At 45.3% G+C, this 21,277-nt stretch overlaps 1 protein-coding gene across 2 annotated transcripts in view; it reads left to right on the top strand.

Moving 5' to 3' along the window:
* Positions 1-21,277, top strand: part of MCM3AP (minichromosome maintenance complex component 3 associated protein) — a 102,485-nt gene that overhangs the window by 11,452 nt on the left and 69,756 nt on the right. For both annotated transcript variants that reach the window (XM_084643482.1, XM_084643481.1), the window contains exons 2-5: positions 359-1,673; positions 13,093-13,313; positions 13,814-13,892; positions 20,858-21,005. In XM_084643482.1, the coding sequence (XP_084499608.1) occupies positions 452-1,673; positions 13,093-13,313; positions 13,814-13,892; positions 20,858-21,005 (1,670 nt within the window). In that variant the 5' untranslated portion in view covers positions 359-451. The remainder of the gene's footprint in view (positions 1-358; positions 1,674-13,092; positions 13,314-13,813; positions 13,893-20,857; positions 21,006-21,277) is intronic.

A 21,277-nucleotide genomic window follows, 5' to 3' on the forward strand; every position in this document is an offset into this window, starting at 1 on the left:
GGACTGGAGAGTAATACCTATGTTTGAAAAAAGCAATAGAAGCAATCCTAGTGAACCTTACTATGATGCCAGGTTAAATGGTTGAAAAGCAATTACAGACAATTTTAACACACCCATGAATATGACACAATAGAGATGAAATGGTATGTCTTCTGTAAAGGGAAGTTCTCTCTCTTTCCAATATATTCAAATTGTTTGAGGTTATCAGCAAAATAATGGATAAAGAAGAACTGGTAGATTAGGACTTTCAAATAGTCCCTCACAAGACTATTAAGAAAACTGACTAATCATCTTGGCTGAACTTCCCTATTATAAATGGAAACCAATTAGAAAATGTAATTGTACATTTGTTTTTCAGATTACTAGAATGACTGACTGGAAACTGAAAGTTAACAGATGTTCGAGGCGTGAGCTCTCTTTGGCAGATACTCACTAACTCCTACTTTTGAAGATGAACCCTAACAGTCCTTTTCGTGGACAACAGCCTGCTGTTTTCCAAGCACCTTCTAATAGTTCTGTAGGAATGTTTCAGGCTCAAACACCATTTCGATTTGGTCAGCCCTCTATGTTTGGACAGAGCAGTGGAGGATCTGGACAGAACCTGGGGTTTGCCCAGCCATCCAGCTTTACTCAGCCTTCGGGATTAAGCCATCCAGCTTCAGGGCAAACCTTGGTATTTGGGCCACCCTCTGGGTTTACACAGTCTTATGGTCTTGGACAACCTTCCCCTTTTGTGGCGTCTTCTGCACCAACTAGCTCCTCTATTGTTGGAAACCAAGGATTCAGTTTTAAGCCACCTACTAACCTTGGAACTTTTCAGAATGCTTCTAACTTTGGAGTTATATCTGGAGAAGTTTCAAGCAGTGGCTTTGTGGGATCAGAATTCAGCTTTAAAACACCAGAAAATGCAATATTTAAACCAATCTTTGGTGCTGGTTCCGAGCCAGAGAAAACACAAAGCCAGATCATCCCAACATCTTTCACGTTTTCCCATCCAGTTAGTAGTGGGCCTGGATTACTGGCCCCTTTTGGCCTTTCTCAAGAGACCAGTAGCTCTAGTACCAGTTCAAACTTCAGCTTTTCAAAACCAGCTAGCAGCAGTAATTTGCCGTCTTCCTTTGCCTCTTCTGTACCAAGCAAAACAGTAGAGGATGACAAAAAGGGAACAAAGCCGCTCTTTGGAAGCCCTAGCAGCAGTTTCACTACTTTTTCTAGCTCATCTGGGTCCTTGGATTTAGGAGGAAACTTCCAAGTCAGTATAGCGCCTAAATCAGAACATGATGAAGCTCAGAGTGAGCCACTTGCCAACCTTGTAAAAGGAATGAAAAGAAAAGAAGAACGAGATCGTTCCCCAAGAGGGCGGGATTATGATGTTGCAGAGGAGTCAGAGATTGTATCTAGGAGTGGTTATCCTCCAGATAAGCGGCCTGTTCGGTTAAACCGGCCACGTGGAGCAGCTGGCTTGTTTAGCCGAACATTGCAGGATATGCTAAAAAGCAATAAAGATAGTGGACGTGTTAAGAAAGAGTCAAAAAAGGAAAGAGTATCTGGAGAATCTGGAGAAAATGAACAGATGTTGGGAGCAAGCCAGTCTGTGTTTCCAGCACCACGGCTCTCGGCACCATTAAAAGAGGGAGATGCTAAAGAGAAAACTGAAGAGAAAACTAAGGAAGGTAAGGGTTAGGAATCAGCACTATTCAATAAATCAGGGAGTGGAAATGAATGCTACTGGCAGTGGAAGTTAACAGGATGGCTTGCTCTCTTTAAAGTTTTGCTTTTCCAAGGGATTCCTCGTTTTCCTTTTTGGAGACTTAATGATTTAATTTTACATCCTACCCTGGAGGTGCCCTTTGCAATTGTTGCTCCCAACTGTGATTGTTACTGTTGTGATTAAGGTGGATTGAACAGCGCATGCTTTCAAATACGTCAGTGTTGCTTCTAAATTATCTGGGGTGGTCACTGTGAAGACAGATATTTCTTCCTTTGGTTAGTCAAATATCAGTGTAGTGGAGGCTCACCTCTGTGGCATTACTTAATTAAGTTAATTACTCTTCTCAGGGGTCGAAATTGACTGACATTTAGTAGAGGTTGTGGGTCAGTAAAGACAACATGAGCTACAGGTTAGAAAATGGCATTGAGAAGTGTCTAGGGCACACATCTCTTCTCTCAACTCCTTTTGTGGTTGCTATTGTATTTAAGCCAATCCAGGCATATATTTTGCTATGCTTAGTTTATTTCAGCTGATGCATAGTTGTGCTGCTCTTTAGGCAGGAATTTCTGTATAATGTACTTGGTGTTTGATTTTTGTTTTGCAGGGTTGATTGTTTTTCAGAGTTCCTTCTTGTATTTCTCGCTCTTGTCTCCCATTCTCCTTTGTGTACTTTTATCTCACCTTCTTCTTCTTCTCCCTCGTGTTCCCACTCCACGTCAAATTCATAAGGTTCTTCCATCCAGTTTTCTCTTTTTGTTTGGTATCTCTCTTTTGCTTTCTTCCCTCCTCCCTTTTCCATTCCCTAATTACCTTATTCCTTTACCTTCCACCCCTCTCATAGAATCATAGAATATCAGGGTTGGAAGGGACCTCAGGAGGTCATCTAGTCCAACCCCCTGCTTAAAGCAGGACCAATCCCCAATTAAATCATCCCAGCCAGGGCTTTGTCAAGCCTGACCTTAAAAACTTCTAAGGAAGGAGATTCTACCACCTCCCTAGGTAACACATTCCTAGGTTTCACCACCCTTCTAGTGAAAAAGATTTTCCTAATATCCAACCTAAACCTCCCCCACTGCAACTTGAGACCATTACTCCTTGTCCTGTCCTCTTCTACCACTGAGAATAGTCTAGAACCATCCTCTCTGGAACCACCTCTCAGGTAGTTGAAAGCAGCTATCAAATCCCCCCTCATTCTTCTCTTCTGCAGACTAAACAATCCCAGTTCCCTCAGCCTCTCCTCATAACTCATGTGTTCCAGACCCCTAATCATTTTTGTTGCCCTTCGCTGGACTCTCTCCAATTTATCCACATCCTTCTTGTAGTGTGGGGCCCAAAACTGGACACAGTACTCCAGATGAGGCCTCACCGATGTCGAATAGAGGGGAACGATCATGTCCCTCGATCTGCTCGCTATGCCCCTACTTATACATCCCAAAATGCCATTGGCCTTCTTGGCAACAAGGGCACACTGCTGACTCATATCCAGCTTCTCGTCCACTGTCATCCCTAGGTCCTTTTCCACAGAACTGCTGCCTAGCCATTCGGACCCTAGTCTGTAGCTGTGCATTGGGTTCTTCCGTCCTAAGTGCAGGACCCTGCACTTATCCTTACTGAACCTCATCAGATTTCTTTTGGCCCAATCCTCCAATTTGTCTAGGTCCCTCTGTATCCGATCCCTGCCCTCCAGCGTATCTACCACTCCTCCCAGTTTAGTATCATCCGCAAATTTGCTGAGAGTGCAATCCACACCATCCTCCAGATCATTTATGAAGATATTGAACAAAACCTACCCCAGGACCGACCCCTGGGGCCACTCCACTTGACACCGGCTGCCAACTAGACATGGAGCCATTGATCACTACCCGTTGAGCCCGACAATCTAGCCAACTTTCTACCCACCTTATAGTGCATTCATCATGGTTCCGTACATGCTGTTCCCTCATTCTGGGGTTTCAGGAGAAAGAAAACTGAACTCTTGCAAGTTCATCAATACATACTACTTAACCCAGGGGTTCTCAACCTTTAATTTCTGAGGCCCCCACAACATGCTGTAAAAACTCCACGGCCCAGCTGTGCCACAACAACCGGTTTTCTGCATATAACAGCCAGGGCTGGCGTTAGCGGGGAGCAAGCAGGGCAGTTGCCCAGGGCCCCACGCCACAGGGGGCACCGCAAAGCTAAATTGCTCAGGCTTCGGCTTCATGCCTGAGTGCCGGGGCTAGGGGGCCCCAGGCTGCAGTCCCATGTGGTCGGGCTTCAGCTTTCTGCCCTGGGTCCGAGCAAGTCTAATGCCAGCCCTGCTTGGTGGACTCCCTGAAACCTGCTCACAGCCCCGCAGGGGGCCCTAGATGCCTGTTTGAGAACCCCTATCTTAACCTTTGCACTGGCACCTGATAATGTGATAATGGGCACTTTCTAAATATTTATACAGTAATTCTGTGAAGCCTTTCCATCCCCTCCCACCCTGACACCCCAAAGCTTCCCTGGAAATTCAGAGAAGTCTTGATTCCTCCTTTGCAAACCTCCCCATCTCTTTCCTTATTCTGTCTCTCTTCTTCCCTTCCCCGCTTTCTTCTCCTCCACTGCCTTCTTCAGTAGTGTGCCTTTTTGTAAAGAGGACTACATCATAATGTATACTCACAGTGGGATTTAAGGCTGCCTAGCATTTCCTGAATTTTGAGTGCTTCACTCTGCTGTCTTAATGTTCATAGAACCATAGAATATCAGGGTTGGAAGGTACCTCAGGAGGTCATCTAGTCCAACCCCCTGTTCAAAGCAGGACTAATCCCCCCAATTTTTGCCCCAGATCCCTAAATGGCCCCCTCAAGGATTGAACTCACAACCCTGGGTTTAGCAGGCCAATGCTCAAACCATTGAGCTATCCCTTGTAGCTATTTTATGAAATATACATTTGTTAGCCGACGGCCAAGGATGTTTGGTGAGGTGCCAGCTATGCCCGTTTATACCATCCGTGACTTTAACCGCTAGGACGCACTGTCCCTTCGCGGCGGGCAGCCCGGGCTAGGCTGACGGATGCCCCAAGGTCCTAACCACCCGTGACTTTAACTGCTAGAGCTCAGAGCTCCTTCGCAGCGGGCAGTCAATACTGACTGACAGGTGCCCCAATGGCAGCACCAAGAGCCTCTCCACACCCGTGACTTTAACTGCTAGAGCTCAGAGCTCCTTCGCAGCGGGCAGCCAGGATTGACTGACAGGTGCCCCAAGAGTTTGCCCCGTGGAGGCGGCACAACTCAACTCTAGGCTCTTAGTACTCTCACCTAATGGCCAGGCTTTAGAGCCAAAACGGCTGAGGTTCTTTAATTGTGTTGGCTGCTTTACAGTAAACCAGAGAAAACAAGTCAGGCTTATGCATAAATGGTTACCAAAATTTATTAAGCTAGATTCTAATCATGTGGTTACAAAATTGCTAGTGCCTACTTATTTAAATGTAGAGATGTTACACACACAAACAAGTTACAAAACTGAAGCCACAATCCCAAAGAAAGAAAACAAAATATAGAGCTCTATTTCAAAATATGTGTACACTAAAGATAGGAGATCAGGTGTGGGTGCTTCTTACCCTCCTTGCATCTCTCGATTCCAGCGGTGCCAAGCCAGGATCGGTCACTCAATTCCGCGGAAAGACGAATAAGGGACAAGGCGTAGGGACCCTCTTAGCTGCAGAAGCCTTGGGAGGCTGTCACTTATCTGACCAGCAGATAGATAGTGAAAAGCACTCAAAAATCATGGTGCTGTAGGTCCCCTACTTATACCTCTGTACTCCTTTATTCTCTTTCTCCTTTCTTATGCCAAATTGAGGCTGGTCTGTCGGGGTGACGCCAGCTTTCACAAGAGTAGTTTACACTTGCAAAGGAGAGAAACAATAAGTTTCGACTACTGGACATTTCTTTTATCAGGGTAAATATTTTCCCACCTAGGATGTTGGTGTGAGTGCATCACGCTATTTAGTTGGGGCTAAGAGCCATGTCTGTCACAGGGCCTCTGCCTGCTGTGAGCTTAATCGTCGTATCTCTTCCCAGAGGCACATTGTAGCAGCACACCTGTGCTTTCACAGCTTCAAAGGCTGTGCTGGAATATATGTTAAGTGCCCTGTTCCTGCTTCCTCCTGTGTTTCCAGCAATGCTGGTCTGAGGGGGGGGGGGGGGGCTGGCTGGCTGTCTGGCTACATTCCACCCCCTGATGCACCACACTACATCCCAGATTGCAAGGTGGCGGTGATGCCAGCACCTCTTGCCCTCCTTGGGGAAATCTAGAAATACCCAACAACCAAATTAGAGGATGAGGGTTCGCGGAATTGGTTAGGATCCCTTTTTAGCTCTAGGTATCTGATTTGCGTGGAGGAAAGAGTAGTTTGAATCAAACGCTTCATAATACATAAAGTTACACAAAAAACAATTACAATAATTAAAATGGTTAAAACAGTTTTCACAACCGAATGTAAAAACGGGGAGAGGGAGAATCCCAAGTGTTGAGCTAACCATTGCATCCATGAGGTTTGTCCATTCTCAGCCACTGCATGTAGTGGTACCAATTCAAGTCCCAGGCCATGGGTTGAATCTAGCAAGGTGCACATCCAGCCATTGGTAGCACCAGCAGCTGAGGCGATGGTTTGGATTGCTCCCCGAAGAGGATGTTCTGGTATTGCCAAGGTGACTGGAGCCAACAGAAGGATCATGAGGGCTTGCAGGAACATATCTCTGGTGGGTCGTGTTCTAGCTAAAAAACTTATTTTAAAACCAAAAGCAAAAATTACACCTGCTATTATAAGTAATGGCAAATATATCAACAGTCCACAGTAGTCTCTAGTGATCAAACAGGTCTGCTGCATGATCCATTTTGCTGACAGGTTAGCTGGCAGGTTGCTCGGAACCATGGGACCATTCCTGCAATAAATCACATGGTCAGCCGGTCTTGGGTGCGATCCAAGCCTCTGTAATGGTTATTAGCCTTTTATCAGCATTTAAGGCACTCCATACACCTTTCTCTTTATAGGTGTGCAAAACGCAGGTAAAGGTTCCCAGGGCTGGGTGTTTAATCACAACAGTATCTCCGGGAGCATACTTGGAACTGTGCAGTGGTGTTCTAGCAGAGGAGATAGCTTTCCCTGTAGGGAAGAATCCCCTGCTGATTGGACTTCCTGTAGGAGTCTGTCTGTTGTTTAATCTCTGCACCACTTCGTCCAGTCTGTCTCCCCATGTGCCATCAGTAGGCTTCAAGTGATTCTTTAGCAACCCATTCCAGCGCTCGACCATGCCATTAGATTGAGGTCGATATGGAAGGTGGAAGGTCCATTGGACTCCATGGTTAAGGGTCCATTCCCTTACAAGTTTATTCTTAAAATGCTAACCATTATCTGATTGGATTTCTTGAGGCATTGGGACAATTGCTGTTAAGCGGTTTAGTCCCATAACTGTGGACAACCCTGTTGCCAATCGGGTTGGATATGCAAAACCAATCCCTGAAACAATTTCTACTCCAGTCAAGATGTATTTCCACCTCTGCCTTGTAGTGGGCAGTGGTACGACATAGTCGACCTGCCAGGTTGCCCATAGTGTTTTTCCATCTCTTAGCCTGGCAAACCTTTGTCCTTCTGCTATATGTTTTCTAGTCTCAGCACAAATAGTGCAGGCTTGCACCAGGTCTCTAGCCTGTCTGTGGGTGATAGGCCACCCCCTGATATGTGCTTGCCGCACTAACTCATCACTTCCTGTGTGTCCTAAATTATCATGTAACCATGAATATAAGCGTTCCCATTCTACTTGTGTGGTAAAGAGCTGGGCAGCTGCATCGGCTAAATCGTTTAACTGTGCAGCTGGGGTATTATTCCTCTGATGAGCTGAGACATGTCCTATAGACAGGGGTTGTTGCAGGGCATGCTGATATAACCACTTCCAGTATTCCAGTCCCCAGACTGGTTTACCTCCTATTTCCCAGTGGTTATTTTTCCAGTTAGTGATCCACTGAGTGGCACCTGCCCATACCGCATAGGAGTCCGTATATACTGCGGTGGCTCCTGCTTCACAGGCCAGTTTAATTGCAGCTAATTCTGCAAGTTGTGCTGACCCATCAATTTCAGCAGTTAGGGGTGCTGCAGAGGTGTCTGCAGGCACTGCTGCAGCTTTTCCCTTCCATTTTCCTTTTACCAGCCTGGCACTGCCATCAGTGAACCATACTCCCTCAGGCTTAGAAGGATCAAATGGGGCAGCATCCTTAATGGGAGACTGCTGTGGAGGTAGGCGGTATTCATCAGGCATTCCTACTTTCCATAGGGATTCCTGAATCATAGTGGGGTTTTGTGCAGTGTCTGCACTCCCTACCCTGTGGTGTATGTAAAGTGCCCATCTTTGGATAGTCATCTTTTGTGCTACACCAGGTGGTAACTCTTTCCCTTCCAATATAGGTTTAATGATTGGAAGAGGAGTGTGAATTGTGATGTCCTTATCCTGAGTTAATTCCTCAGTTTCTCTCAAGGCTGTATAAGCTGCCAGAAGCACCTTCTCATAAGGCGTGTAGTTAGCCTGTGACCCTTGCCATGACTTGGAACCAAACTGAATTGGTCGTCTGGGAGCAGTGTTACTGTCTTGCCAGAGAGCATAAGACATTCCAGTGGCTCCCACAGTTAGGTACAAATGGAATGGGGCTTCAGGATGTATGGGACCCAGAGCCTGATAGGTGTGTATCTCCCCTATCAGTTGCCTGAGGGCTTCCTCATGGGCAGGAGCCCATTCCCAGGCAGCACTTTTCTTTAACAAATTGTACAATGGTCTGGCTATAATGGCAAAGCCAGGTACATGTTTTCTCCAAAACCCCAAGGTTCCCAAAATCTGTCTCAATTGATCTTTACTTTCAGGGGAGGGTGCCTGATTTAGCTCTTGCACAGTGTCATTAGGCACAGACCTCCTACCTCCCATCCATACAGTACCTAAGAATTTTATCTCTTGGGAGGGACCTTGGCATTTCTCAGCTGGTAACTCTAAATTAAGGGCTTCTAGTGCTCCTTTGATTTGATTCATAGCCTCCTGTACCTCTTCTGAGGTTTTCCCACCTATTAAGATGTCATCAATGTATTGCACAGTTTGTACATTGGGTGGCAGGATAAGGTCATCTAGGACCTTTGCCAGTGCCCCATGGCAAATAGTGGGTGAGTGTTTAAACCCTTGTGGCATTCGGGTAAAAGTGTATTGTACACCTTTCCAAGTAAAAGCAAATCTTTCCTGGTCAGCTGGTTGCAAAGGGACCATGAAGAACATGTCCTTTACATCTAATACTGCTAGCCAGGGTTTATCCCAGGTTTGTATGGTGTTTACAATATCTGTTATGCTAGGGACTGCTGCAGTTAATGGTCCAGTGTTACTGTTTAGCTTCCTATAGTCTATAGTGAGTCTCCATTTGGTTTCTTGATGGGCCACACAGGAGAATTAAAGCGAGAGTGGGTACGAAGTAAAATTCCTCGCTGTTCCAAATCTTTGATCAGGTCAGTAACAGGGCTTATGGCCTCAGCTGGGACATTATACTGCTTTATGTTTGTTACTGTTGAGGGCGGGAGAGCAGGCGTGCTGCTAAGTAAGTTTACAGAATAGTGGGGAGGGCTTTCCTCTTCCAGGTGGGTGGCATGAGGAACAGAACTGACTCCAAAAGCCCATCTTTCCCCATTAATCCTTCCCTTCTTTCCTCTTAAAACATCCATGCCCAGTAGGTTGGCATTGCCCAAAATCACCTCATATTTTCGGGGCTGATGGTGGGGTTGCAAGGGGATATCCAGTTTTATCTTAACTAATGGGTAAGTTATGGTACTGCCATTTACCCCTGTAACAAGTACCTGCTTTCCGCCAGTAGGTGGCGAGCCCTGAAAACTTTCTCGCTTAATCATGGACCTTTGAGCCCCTGTGTCCATTAAGAAAGGAATAATGTGTTTGTCATTTACAGTAACATGTATCCGGGGGTCTTTTGCTGTTGTTTTCTCCTCTTTGGATTTAAGCTGGTTTATTAGGAGAGGAGATTGGCCCCCGCAAGCTAGTTTCCCTGCTCTGGTAACTCTTGCAGTTGCCGCCGCAATGGAGTATACCGGGTGTCTGCAGGTGGGGAAAGAGGAGAGAGCTGCAGAGGTGCACTGGGAGTCGCATGAGTTGTCTCCCAGTCAGCTCTTCTAAAGGTGGTGAATAATTTTAGCTGCTCTGTGGGCAGTCCATTTATCACATCTCTGGGATAACCTAAAGCCAGACATTGTCTCCACAACTTGGCTCTAAGCTCCTTTTCCTCCTGGGTTGGCTCTCACTTGTTTTTATGTCCTTTAGATGGTGCCCCCTTGTTTCCCTGAAGGGAACGCATCTTAGCTTTGCCTGTCAGTGCTCTGATGTCTCCGAATTCTCTAAAGTATGACACCAGAAGGTTTAGCAGTGCCCGAAAGGTACTGTTACGTGCTGCAGCTTCTGATCTAAGGGACAGTGCCATAGCCCTGTGGTTACTCGGAACTCCCTTAAGCAGGGGTCTGAGATCATCTACATCTACCTGACCCTCCCATGGGCTTTCATAGGCTAACTCTTGAGGGTTTTGGCCAAGCATGCTAATGACAGCCACAGTTAATAGAGCTGTTTTTACCTCATCTATGTTGGTCCCGTGCATTACTGTGGGTTCATCTCGGTCTGCTGGGTAAATTCCTCTTGCCCATCGACAAGCCAGAGACCAAAGTGTTTTAGGGGTGTTCCCCTCTGAGTGTTCCAGGAATATTCCTGCACCTAAGTTAAGGCGCTCAGTTTCTTGGGCTGTCAGGCGTATATATCCACCCCCAGTGTCCCAGAGGCGGACCAGGCACTCTATTATACCTTCCTCAGGCTTTTTAGCAAAATCTCCCTGGATTGTTTTTAACTCTATGGGAGTATATTGGCGGGTGGTAATTTTGGTAAAGTGTGTTGGAGCTTTACTCCCTTTTCCCTTTTTACCTCCCTTCTTTGTTTTTGAAGAGGTGGATGGATAATAGTCATCCCCTTCTTCATCCAGCTCTGCCCCACTCAAATTTTCCTCATGTTCTTCTGATTTGTGATGTGTGATAGCTGGTCTTAATTTTACAGAGGGACCTTCCTCCTCAGAGGAGGGGGACTCATTTGCTGAATCCCAAATGTCTCCATCCCATTCCTCAGGGTCTAGCCAGAGAGCAGTCTCAACTTTAGCCCGGTTGATTCTGCGTGTTTTAGTCTCCAGCTTTTCCCTTCGTTCTATCCCTTCTTTCTCAATTAAGGGAAGTAATCTTTTCTGAAGATGTTTCATATCCCTATTCAGTGTTCTTACTCTGGTATCTAAATTCTGGCATTCCTGGCGCAGTGTGTCCCTTTCCTGTTGCAGCCTATTAAATTCTATTGCCAGACTATGATAATCCTTACAGGCAGCTTGCCAAGTGTTAGTAAGCAGCCATATACAAGCACCTTTTCCTTTCCCTTTCTTCATCTTGCAGGCAGTTCTCCAGTTACAGAAATGCTGCCAGATCTCTGCTGGTTTTCCCCAATATTTCTCCAGCAGTTCTTTGCTCCACAGAGGATTTCCCCATCCCTCTTGGGTCAAACTTTTCTCTAGCTCAGGGAATTCTGTGGTGTTTATCATGACTGGTTTCATTGTGTTACTGTAGTGCAGCCTATATCACAATCCTGTTCGTGACGCCAATTTCTGTTAGCCGACGGCCAAGGATGTTTGGTGAGGTGCCAGCTATGCCCGTTTATACCATCCGTGACTTTAACCGCTAGGACGCACTGTCCCTTCGCGGCGGGCAGCCCGGGCTAGGCTGACGGATGCCCCAAGGTCCTAACTACCCGTGACTTTAACTGCTAGAGCTCAGAGCTCCTTCGCAGCGGGCAGTCAATACTGACTGACAGGTGCCCCAATGGCAGCACTAAGAGCCTCTCCACACCCGTGACTTTAACTGCTAGAGCTCAGAGCTCCTTCGCAGCGGGCAGCCAGGATTGACTGACAGGTGCCCCAAGAGTTTGCCCCGTGGAGGCGGCACAACTCAACGCTAAGCTCTTAGTACTCTCACCTAATGGCCAGGCTTTAGAGCCAAAACGGCTGAGGTTCTTTAATTGTGTTGGCTGCTTTACAGTAAACCAGAGAAAACAAGTCAGGCTTATGCATAAATGGTTACCAAAATTTATTAAGCTAGATTCTAATCATGTGGTTACAAAATTGCTAGTGCCTACTTATTTAAATGTAGAGATGTTACACACACAAACAAGTTACAAAACTGAAGCCACAATTCCAAAGAAAGAAAACAAAATATAGAGCTCTATTTCAAAATATGTGTACACTAAAGATAGGAGATCAGGTGTGGGTGCTTCTTACCCTCCTTGCATCTCTCGATTCCAGCGGTGCCAAGCCAGGATCGGTCACTCAATTCCGCGGAAAGACGAATAAGGGACAAGGCGTAGGGACCCTCTTAGCTGCAGAAGCCTTGGGAGGCTGTCACTTATCTGACCAGCAGATAGATAGTGAAAAGCACTCAAAAATCATGGTGCTGTAGGTCCCCTACTTATACCTCTGTACTCCTTTATTCTCTTTCTCCTTTCTTATGCCAAATTGAGGCTGGTCTGTCGGGGTGACGCCAGCTTTCACAAGAGTAGTTTACACTTGCAAAGGAGAGAAACAATAAGTTTCGACTACTGGACATTTCTTTTATCAGGGTAAATATTTTCCCACCTAGGATGTTGGTGTGTGTGCATCACGCTATTTAGTTGGGGCTAAGAGCCATGTCTGTCACAGGGCCTCTGCCTGCTGTGAGCTTAATCGTCGTATCTCTTCCCAGAGGCACATTGTAGCAGCACACCTGTGCTTTCACAGCTTCAAAGGCTGTGCTGGAATATATGTTAAGTGCCCTGTTCCTGCTTCCTCCTGTGTTTCCAGCAATGCTGGTCTGAGGGGGCGGGGGCTGGCTGTCTGGCTACAACATTTCATTTAGTTAGTTTTGTGACTTTACATATGAACAAGAGAACCTAACTGTTTACATCTTAATTTATTTACTCTCACTTCATAACCAACTATATGTGATTGTGTGTTGCATAGTCCATTTTCATGCCTCCACAAAGCTGAACAATATTCTTAAAATACATAATTGCACACTTTGCCAGTTGTAATGAAGGACTCTTCAATACAGGGGTTTGTTAAAGAGAACTTTGAATTTCCTTGCTTTGCTAATTCGAAATTTCAACCTTAACACTGAATTATTGTAGTGTTTTCATTAACTAATCTACTAATAAAAATATGTACCCCCTGCTTATTGCAAACTTCTGATTTAACATCTAAGTTCTTGAGATCCAAAATAAGAAACCACAGGCAATTCTAGAGCCTGATTTCGGGACTCTTTCAACACTTTCTGTCAGATTCTGCTATTGTGACCCCTTCACGTCGAAATCGAAGCAGCGAGAGTGTGGACAGTCTTGGTGGCTTGTCGCCAAGTGAACTCACAGCAATCCAGTGCAAAAATATCCCTGACTACCTTAATGACACGAATGTGCTCGAGAAGCATTTTGGACGGATGAAAGTCCGGCGCATCTTTACCAGGCGCAGCAAAAAGCTGGCTATTATTCACTTTTATGATCATGTGAGTATTTAATGTAAATTTAAAAATAGATGTGTAGTATCTAAATGTTTGTTTGGGATGTGTACAGCCATTCACTGTGGTGGAGTTAATGGATTTCTGCTCTAACCAATCAACATCTGGAGACCAGACTATATTCTAATCACTAAAGGTGATCCCATCAGATCAGGATTGGGGTATATTGATGGAACAGCATGGGGAAGCCTATGTTGTTAACAGGTGCTGTACCTGTTCTGTAGTTAAAAAGAGGCCTTCAGTCTTGAGCTATCAGCCTGATACAGTACTGATTAGGGTACCATAGAATTCAGCTTTATGTGACCTCCACACAAGGCAATCTTCTGCTGGGGCAGTCTCCTTGCCACATACGGCATTTGGCTTTTAGTGACATCTAGGGAGATCTCCGAACTCCCCGTGGAACAAACATATCTTTGTACATGCTGTATAGACTTCTTTACATCTTGTTCCGATGCTAATTGTCCCTGGTATTGCATGCTGTTTTTCAGGCTGCTGCTGCTCAGGCAAGGAAGAAGGCAAAAGGGTTACATAAAGACATAGTAACATTTTGGCATAAGAAGAAAACAAGTAAGCTTTTATTGTCTGTATTTCTTCTAGGCATGATATAAGAGGGTGACAATCAGTTGATTTCAGTGGAGTGGCACCTGTTTGCACCAGGTTGGAATTTGGCTCCAGAAGTAAAACACTGTTTCTGTGGTGGTTTCTCCCTTTGTGATGGGCACCAAATGCAAAGGCTGTGCTTATGTACAGTATCTGATTTGTACAGTCTGTAAGAAAATAAGACGAATGTACTTGGAGTAAAAATTCAAAAATAAAGCAATTCTTGGTAGTGTCTGCTAACCCTCAGCTTTTTAAAGTCAAATATTGTTCATAAGACGATGTTGATTAAGTGAGAGTGGTTTTCTTCCAACGACCTATTATTAAGACTCCGTGTTTGTCACGAAGGTCATGGAAGTCATGGATTCTGTGACTTTCCATGACCTCCGTGACTTCTGCAGCGGCCCATGCAGCTGGCCCGGGAGCCACCTGAGCAGCTTGGGCAGCCCGTGGGCCATTCGCACCAGTTGTTGCTGGGGCAGTCTCAGGTCCCCTGCCATGCAGCAGCAGGAATTTGGATGTGAGGGGATTCAGGGCTGGGCATTGGGGTGCTTACCTGGGGGGGTCTCTCCGGAAGGGCAACAGGAACTCCCCTCCATCAGCTCTTAGCTCCATGTGCTGCCTCTGTCCGTAGGCATCGCCCCCTGCAGCTCCCATTGGCTGCAGTTCCCAGCCAATGGGAGCTGCAGAACAGGGGTTTGGGATGCAGCGGAGGCAGCCCTGAAGTTAGGAGCTGAAGGTCTCTGCTTCCCAGGAGCTGAGGGAGGGGAACCTGCCCCAGCCCTGCCAACCCCTCCGCCCCAGCACCCACAGCAGTACCTGCGCCTCCTCCCAAGCACCCGCAGTGCCCCAGGGCCATGCCCTCCCCCCCCCCCCCCCCAGTTTTAGTCAGAGGTATATAGTAAAAGTCATGGACAGGTCACTGGCCGTGAATTTTTGTTTACTGCCCATGACCTGTCCATGACTTTTACTAAAAATACCCATGACGTAGCCTTACCTGTTATATATCTAATCTGCTATTCTCCTACTTCACTTTTTGTTTTTGGCCTTAAGGATTAAATGTAGGTCTTGAATTTAACTGTCCTACTTAAAAGCTATAATGCCTTTATAAAGCACCCATGGATAACCAGCCGATTAGGCACTAGCTGTTGTGAACGTTCCTAACATTGTGGTTTTATGAGTAGCAAGACCCTCATGCTGCCAAATAAACTTTTTAGATTGTTGGGTAAAATTTTAATGTGAGAACTATTTGCATAATAAAAGAGATGGTGTTTTCTCCTTCTAGTATTCTTGCAAACTAGGAACCATCTGGAAAGCTGACTTCTGGGGCAGATATACTCTCCCTTGCTGAATTAAATGTTTGATGTAAGGTTACATGGTGCTGATGTCTTCAGTTTCTTTCCTGTTCCTCTTTTCCTCATGTTTTGGCTTCTTAGTTATGTCTTTCCCTTTTAGTGTATTGTGTTAAAATAAGTGTTTAAATGTAATAATTTGTATGGGTCTGTCAGACATGAGTTGTTATGAACAGCTCCCGCAGACGGTGGTCCAGCTTGGAAGTATACGTCCCATGTTAACTTTCCTTTGGAACAAAACACTCTAGTTAACCTTATTGTAAACATACTCCTAGGATCGAAGTATCACTACGTGGTACTCTGCACAGGGGTTCTCACAACAAATTTTTTGGTGGCCTCAGAGTGTGGCCACCAATTCTTGCTGGTGGCCGTTCTGACAATTTTTCCTAAAATACTTTAGGAAAAACAAATAAATATACACATATACATGTCCAGACCATTATAATTTATATATGTAGGGTTTGTTTATTTGTTTTTTGAAGACTCAATAATACAAATAATGTATAGTTGTCTCTATTCTTTACTAGACCAAAACAGAATAGAAACACAAATAAGGTGCTTTGAACAATCTTGTCTTTTTTCTTGTTTCAGAGTAGCAGCCGTGTTAGTCTGTATTCGCAAAAAGAAAAGGAGGACTTGTGGCACCTTAGAGACTAACCAATTTATTAGAGCATAAGCTTTCGTGAGCTACAGCTCACTTCCTCAGATGCATATCGTGGAAACTGCAGCAGGCTTTATATATACACAGAGAATATGAAACAATACCTATTCCCACCCCACTGTCCTGCTGGTAATAGCTTATCTAAAGTGATTTCCAGCACAAATCCAGGTTTTCTCACCCTCCACCCCCCCACACAAATTCACTCTCCTGCTGGTGATAGCCCATCCAAAGTGACAACTCTTTACACAATGTGCATGACAATCAAGCTGGGCTATTTCCTGCATAAATCCAGGTTCTCACATCCCCCCCACCCCCATACACACACAAACTCACTCTCCTGCTGGTAATAGCTCATCCAAACTGACCACTCTTCAAGTTAAAATCCAAGTTAAACCAGAACATCTGGGGGGGGGGGTAGGAAAAAACAAGAGGAAACAGGCTACCTTGCATAATGACTTAGCCACTCCAAGTCTCTATTTAAGCCTAAATTAATAGTATCCAATTTGCAAATGAATTCCAATTCAGCAGTTTCTCGCTGGAGTCTGGATTTGAAGTTTTTTTGTTTTAAGATAGCGACCTTCATGTCTGTGATCGCGTGACCAGAGAGATTGAAGTGTTCTCCGACTGGTTTATGAATGTTACAATTCTTGACATCTGATTTGTGTCCATTTATTCTTTTACGTAGAGACTGTCCAGTTTGACCAATGTACATGGCAGAGGGGCATTGCTGGCACATGATGGCATATATCACATTGGTGGATGTGCAGGTGAACGAGCCTCTGATAGTGTGGCTGATGTTATTAGGCCCTGTGATGGTGTCCCCTGAATAGATATGTGGGCACAGTTGGCAACGGGCTTTGTTGCAAGGATAAGTTCCTGGGTTAGTGGTTCTGTTGTGTGGTATGTGGTTGTTGGTGAGTATTTGCTTCAGGTTGCGGGGCTGTCTGTAGGCAAGGACTGGCCTGTCTCCCAAGATTTGTGAGAGTGTTGGGTCATCCTTTAGGATAGGTTGTAGATCCTTAATAATGCGTTGGAGGGGTTTTAGTTGGGGGCTGAAGGTGACGGCTAGTGGCGTTCTGTTATTTTCTTTGTTAGGCCTGTCCTGTAGTAGGTAACTTCTGGGAACTCTTCTGGCTCTATCAATCTGTTTCTTTACTTCTGCAGGTGGGTATTGTAGTTGTAAGAAAGCTTGACAGAGATCTTGTAGGTGTTTGTCTCTGTCTGAGGGGTTGGAGCAAATGCGGTTGTATCGTAGAGCTTGGCTGTAGACGATGGATCGTGTGGTGTGGTCAGGGTGAAAGCTGGAGGCATGCAGGTAGGAATAGCGGTCAGTAGGTTTCCGGTATAGGGTGGTGTTTATGTGACCATTGTTTATTAGCACTGTAGTGTCCAGGAAGTGGATCTCTTGTGTGGACTGGACCAGGCTGAGGTTGGTGGTGGGATGGAAATTGTTGAAATCATGGTGGAATTCCTCAAGGGCTTCTTTTCCATGGGTCCAGATGATGAAGATGTCATCAATATAGCGCAAGTAGAGTAGGGGCTTTAGGGGACGAGAGCTGAGGAAGCGTTGTTCTAAATCAGCCATAAAAATGTTGGCATACTGTGGGGCCATGCGGGTACCCATAGCAGTGCCGCTGATCTGAAGGTATACATTGTCCCCAAATGTGAAGTAGTTATGGGTAAGGACAAAGTCACAAAGTTCAGCCACCAGGTTAGCCGTGACATTATCGGGGATAGTGTTCTTGACGGCTTGTAGTCCAAGAACACTATCCCCGATAATGTCACGGCTAACCTGGTGGCTGAACTTTGTGACTTTGTCCTTACCCATAACTACTTCACATTTGGGGACAATGTATACCTTCAGATCAGCGGCACTGCTATGGGTACCCGCATGGCCCCACAGTATGCCAACATTTTTATGGCTGATTTAGAACAACGCTTCCTCAGCTCTCGTCCCCTAAAGCCCCTACTCTACTTGCGCTATATTGATGACATCTTCATCATCTGGACCCATGGAAAAGAAGCCCTTGAGGAATTCCACCATGATTTCAACAATTTCCATCCCACCACCAACCTCAGCCTGGTCCAGTCCACACAAGAGATCCACTTCCTGGACACTACAGTGCTAATAAACAATGGTCACATAAACACCACCCTATACCGGAAACCTACTGACCGCTATTCCTACCTGCATGCCTCCAGCTTTCACCCTGACCACACCACACGATCCATCGTCTACAGCCAAGCTCTACGATACAACCGCATTTGCTCCAACCCCTCAGACAGAGACAAACACCTACAAGATCTCTGTCAAGCTTTCTTACAACTACAATACCCACCTGCAGAAGTAAAGAAACAGATTGATAGAGCCAGAAGAGTTCCCAGAAGTTACCTACTACAGGACAGGCCTAACAAAGAAAATAACAGAACGCCACTAGCCGTCACCTTCAGCCCCCAACTAAAACCCCTCCAACGCATTATTAAGGATCTACAACCTATCCTAAAGGATGACCCAACACTCTCACAAATCTTGGGAGACAGGCCAGTCCTTGCCTACAGACAGCCCCGCAACCTGAAGCAAATACTCACCAACAACCACATACCACACAACAGAACCACTAACCCAGGAACTTATCCTTGCAACAAAGCCCGTTGCCAACTGTGCCCACATATCTATTCAGGGGACACCATCACAGGGCCTAATAACATCAGCCACACTATCAGAGGCTCGTTCACCTGCACATCCACCAATGTGATATATGCCATCATGTGCCAGCAATGCCCCTCTGCCATGTACATTGGTCAAACTGGACAGTCTCTACGTAAAAGAATAAATGGACACAAATCAGATGTCAAGAATTGTAACATTCATAAACCAGTCGGAGAACACTTCAATCTCTCTGGTCACGCGATCACAGACATGAAGGTCGCTATCTTAAAACAAAAAAACTTCAAATCCAGACTCCAGCGAGAAACTGCTGAATTGGAATTCATTTGCAAATTGGATACTATTAATTTAGGCTTAAATAGAGACTTGGAGTGGCTAAGTCATTATGCAAGGTAGCCTGTTTCCTCTTGTTTTTTCCTACCCCCCCCCCCCAGATGTTCTGGTTTAACTTGGATTTTAACTTGAAGAGTGGTCAGTTTGGATGAGCTATTACCAGCAGGAGAGTGAGTTTGTGTGTGTATGGGGGTGGGGGGGATGTGAGAACCTGGATTTATGCAGGAAATAGCCCAGCTTGATTGTCATGCACATTGTGTAAAGAGTTGTCACTTTGGATGGGCTATCACCAGCAGGAGAGTGAATTTGTGTGGGGGGGTGGAGGGTGAGAAAACCTGGATTTGTGCTGGAAATCACTTTAGATAAGCTATTACCAGCAGGACAGTGGGGTGGGAATAGGTATTGTTTCATATTCTCTGTGTATATATAAAGCCTGCTGCAGTTTCCACGATATGCATCTGAGGAAGTGAGCTGTAGCTCACGAAAGCTTATGCTCTAATAAATTGGTTAGTCTCTAAGGTGCCACAAGTCCTCCTTTTCTTTTTTCTTGTTGTTTCTTTTGCTTTTTTGGGTTGTGGGGTTTTGTTTTTTTTTTTTTTTTTTGAGACTTGCTAGCTATAAGTAAGTCTGCTGTGAAAAGTGATATATGTATGTTTGTTAATATCACTTTTCATGGCAGACTTACTCACCTCCAGGGACAAATTAAGCCCTGGAGGGGAGGTGGGTACAGAGACAGCAGGCGATGCGGCACTGGGGGAGGCAATGGGAGCCAGAGGTGATGGGGGCAGGGGAAGCTCGGGGATAGAGCCTGCCACCACACAGCCAGGGAACGGAGCCCAAAGCCACACACCTGGGACAGGGCCTGGGGACAGAGCCTGAAGCCCCGTGGTTGGAGCCTGCCACCCACCACCCCGGGGCTGAAGCCCAACTCCACCACTCCCAGGAAGGTGGGGAACTCACTAATTGCCTGCTCCTCCAGGGGGAGGCGGGCCCAACCACTGCTAGTGGCCCCTGGGCTGATACTTTGCCCTCTGCTCTCCCAAACCACGGCCCAGGAGGCTGTGGCCGCAAGAAAAGCCCCTGGTGGCCGCCTTTGAGAAATGCTTGGACAAATACCAGTACCAAAAGTATTGCCTCATAATTCCACAGCCCTAACTTCCCCACAAAAAACGAATGCAAACTGCTGCAGTGTTGTCCTCCTGAAGCTCTGAGAGTGCTTACTTGCCCATGCTCCTCTCATTATGACATTAACTTTGGAGCCTGATTGTGAAAATAGCTTCATCTTAAATTATTTCACTTTTGATCATTTTAGCAGAACAACCTAGCCAACATACCAGATGTGTGCTGCGGCTGCCAAAGGCATACGCATGGCCCCAGCTCTCCACAGAGTTCAGATTTAAGTTCTGAGGACACGTGCATCTGAGAATGAGTCTGTACAATGATTATCCAAATGTCTTGGGAGACATTCAGAACACTTGGATAAATCACAATTTCTGATAAAATTCATATCTGTACAAATTTCTGATTTGGGAGACATCCAAAACTGGGAAATCCAAAGTTCAGATAATCAGGCTTTACATTTGTTGACAATCTGCCAAACAACTACAGTTATTGCTCAATAAACCTTTTGTCGGTTCATATTGAACTACATAACTGTATGGATTGTAGTGTCTCATTCTATCAGTCTGCAACAGAACCAATAAGTTTCATAGTCCTGCACTGTGGAATTGAACTGGTGCATGACACATCCTCTAATGCAAAATAGCTTGCAAATGCTGTTTAAATTCACATGTCTGTGACTTCTAAAACCATAAGGAAATACAATTAAAACAAATTAGAACACATTTTTTCAAGAAGTAAATTTAAAAATTTCAGTTGCATGATTTGGCAAGTATCTGACCTCACTTGGTATATTATTCAGGTCTTGGTAAGGGAGAATTTTCATCTAAGGAGAAGAAGGCAGATGAAGATGAAGGGAGACAAAGCAAAGAAGAGCAAAACTATCAGCATTCCCCTCTTCGCAAATCTTTAATAAGACCCTCCACAAGTAGCAACCTGTCTAGTAAAAGGTATGTTCATTTCTCTAGCAGTCTGGCTGATAGAGACCTTTTCCATGACAGGAATTTCCTATCAGAATGTATGTCTAGTAACCACAATCATTTTGTATTGAGTAAACAAGAAAAAAAAAACAAAGTTCCCATTTAGTCATGGCAGTTTTGTTTGCAGTTTCTGATAAGTTCCTTTAATTGTATTGTATATTTATTGTTTACCTTCTCTGTTGTTCATTCCAGTTGGAATGTGAGTGTTCTTAGGAGCCTCTTGGTCTTGTTAAAATTTGAAG

This window comes from Lepidochelys olivacea (assembly GCF_965140295.1).
Source record: "Lepidochelys olivacea isolate rLepOli2 genome assembly, chromosome: 11".
Classification (NCBI taxonomy): Eukaryota; Metazoa; Chordata; order Testudines; family Cheloniidae; genus Lepidochelys; species Lepidochelys olivacea.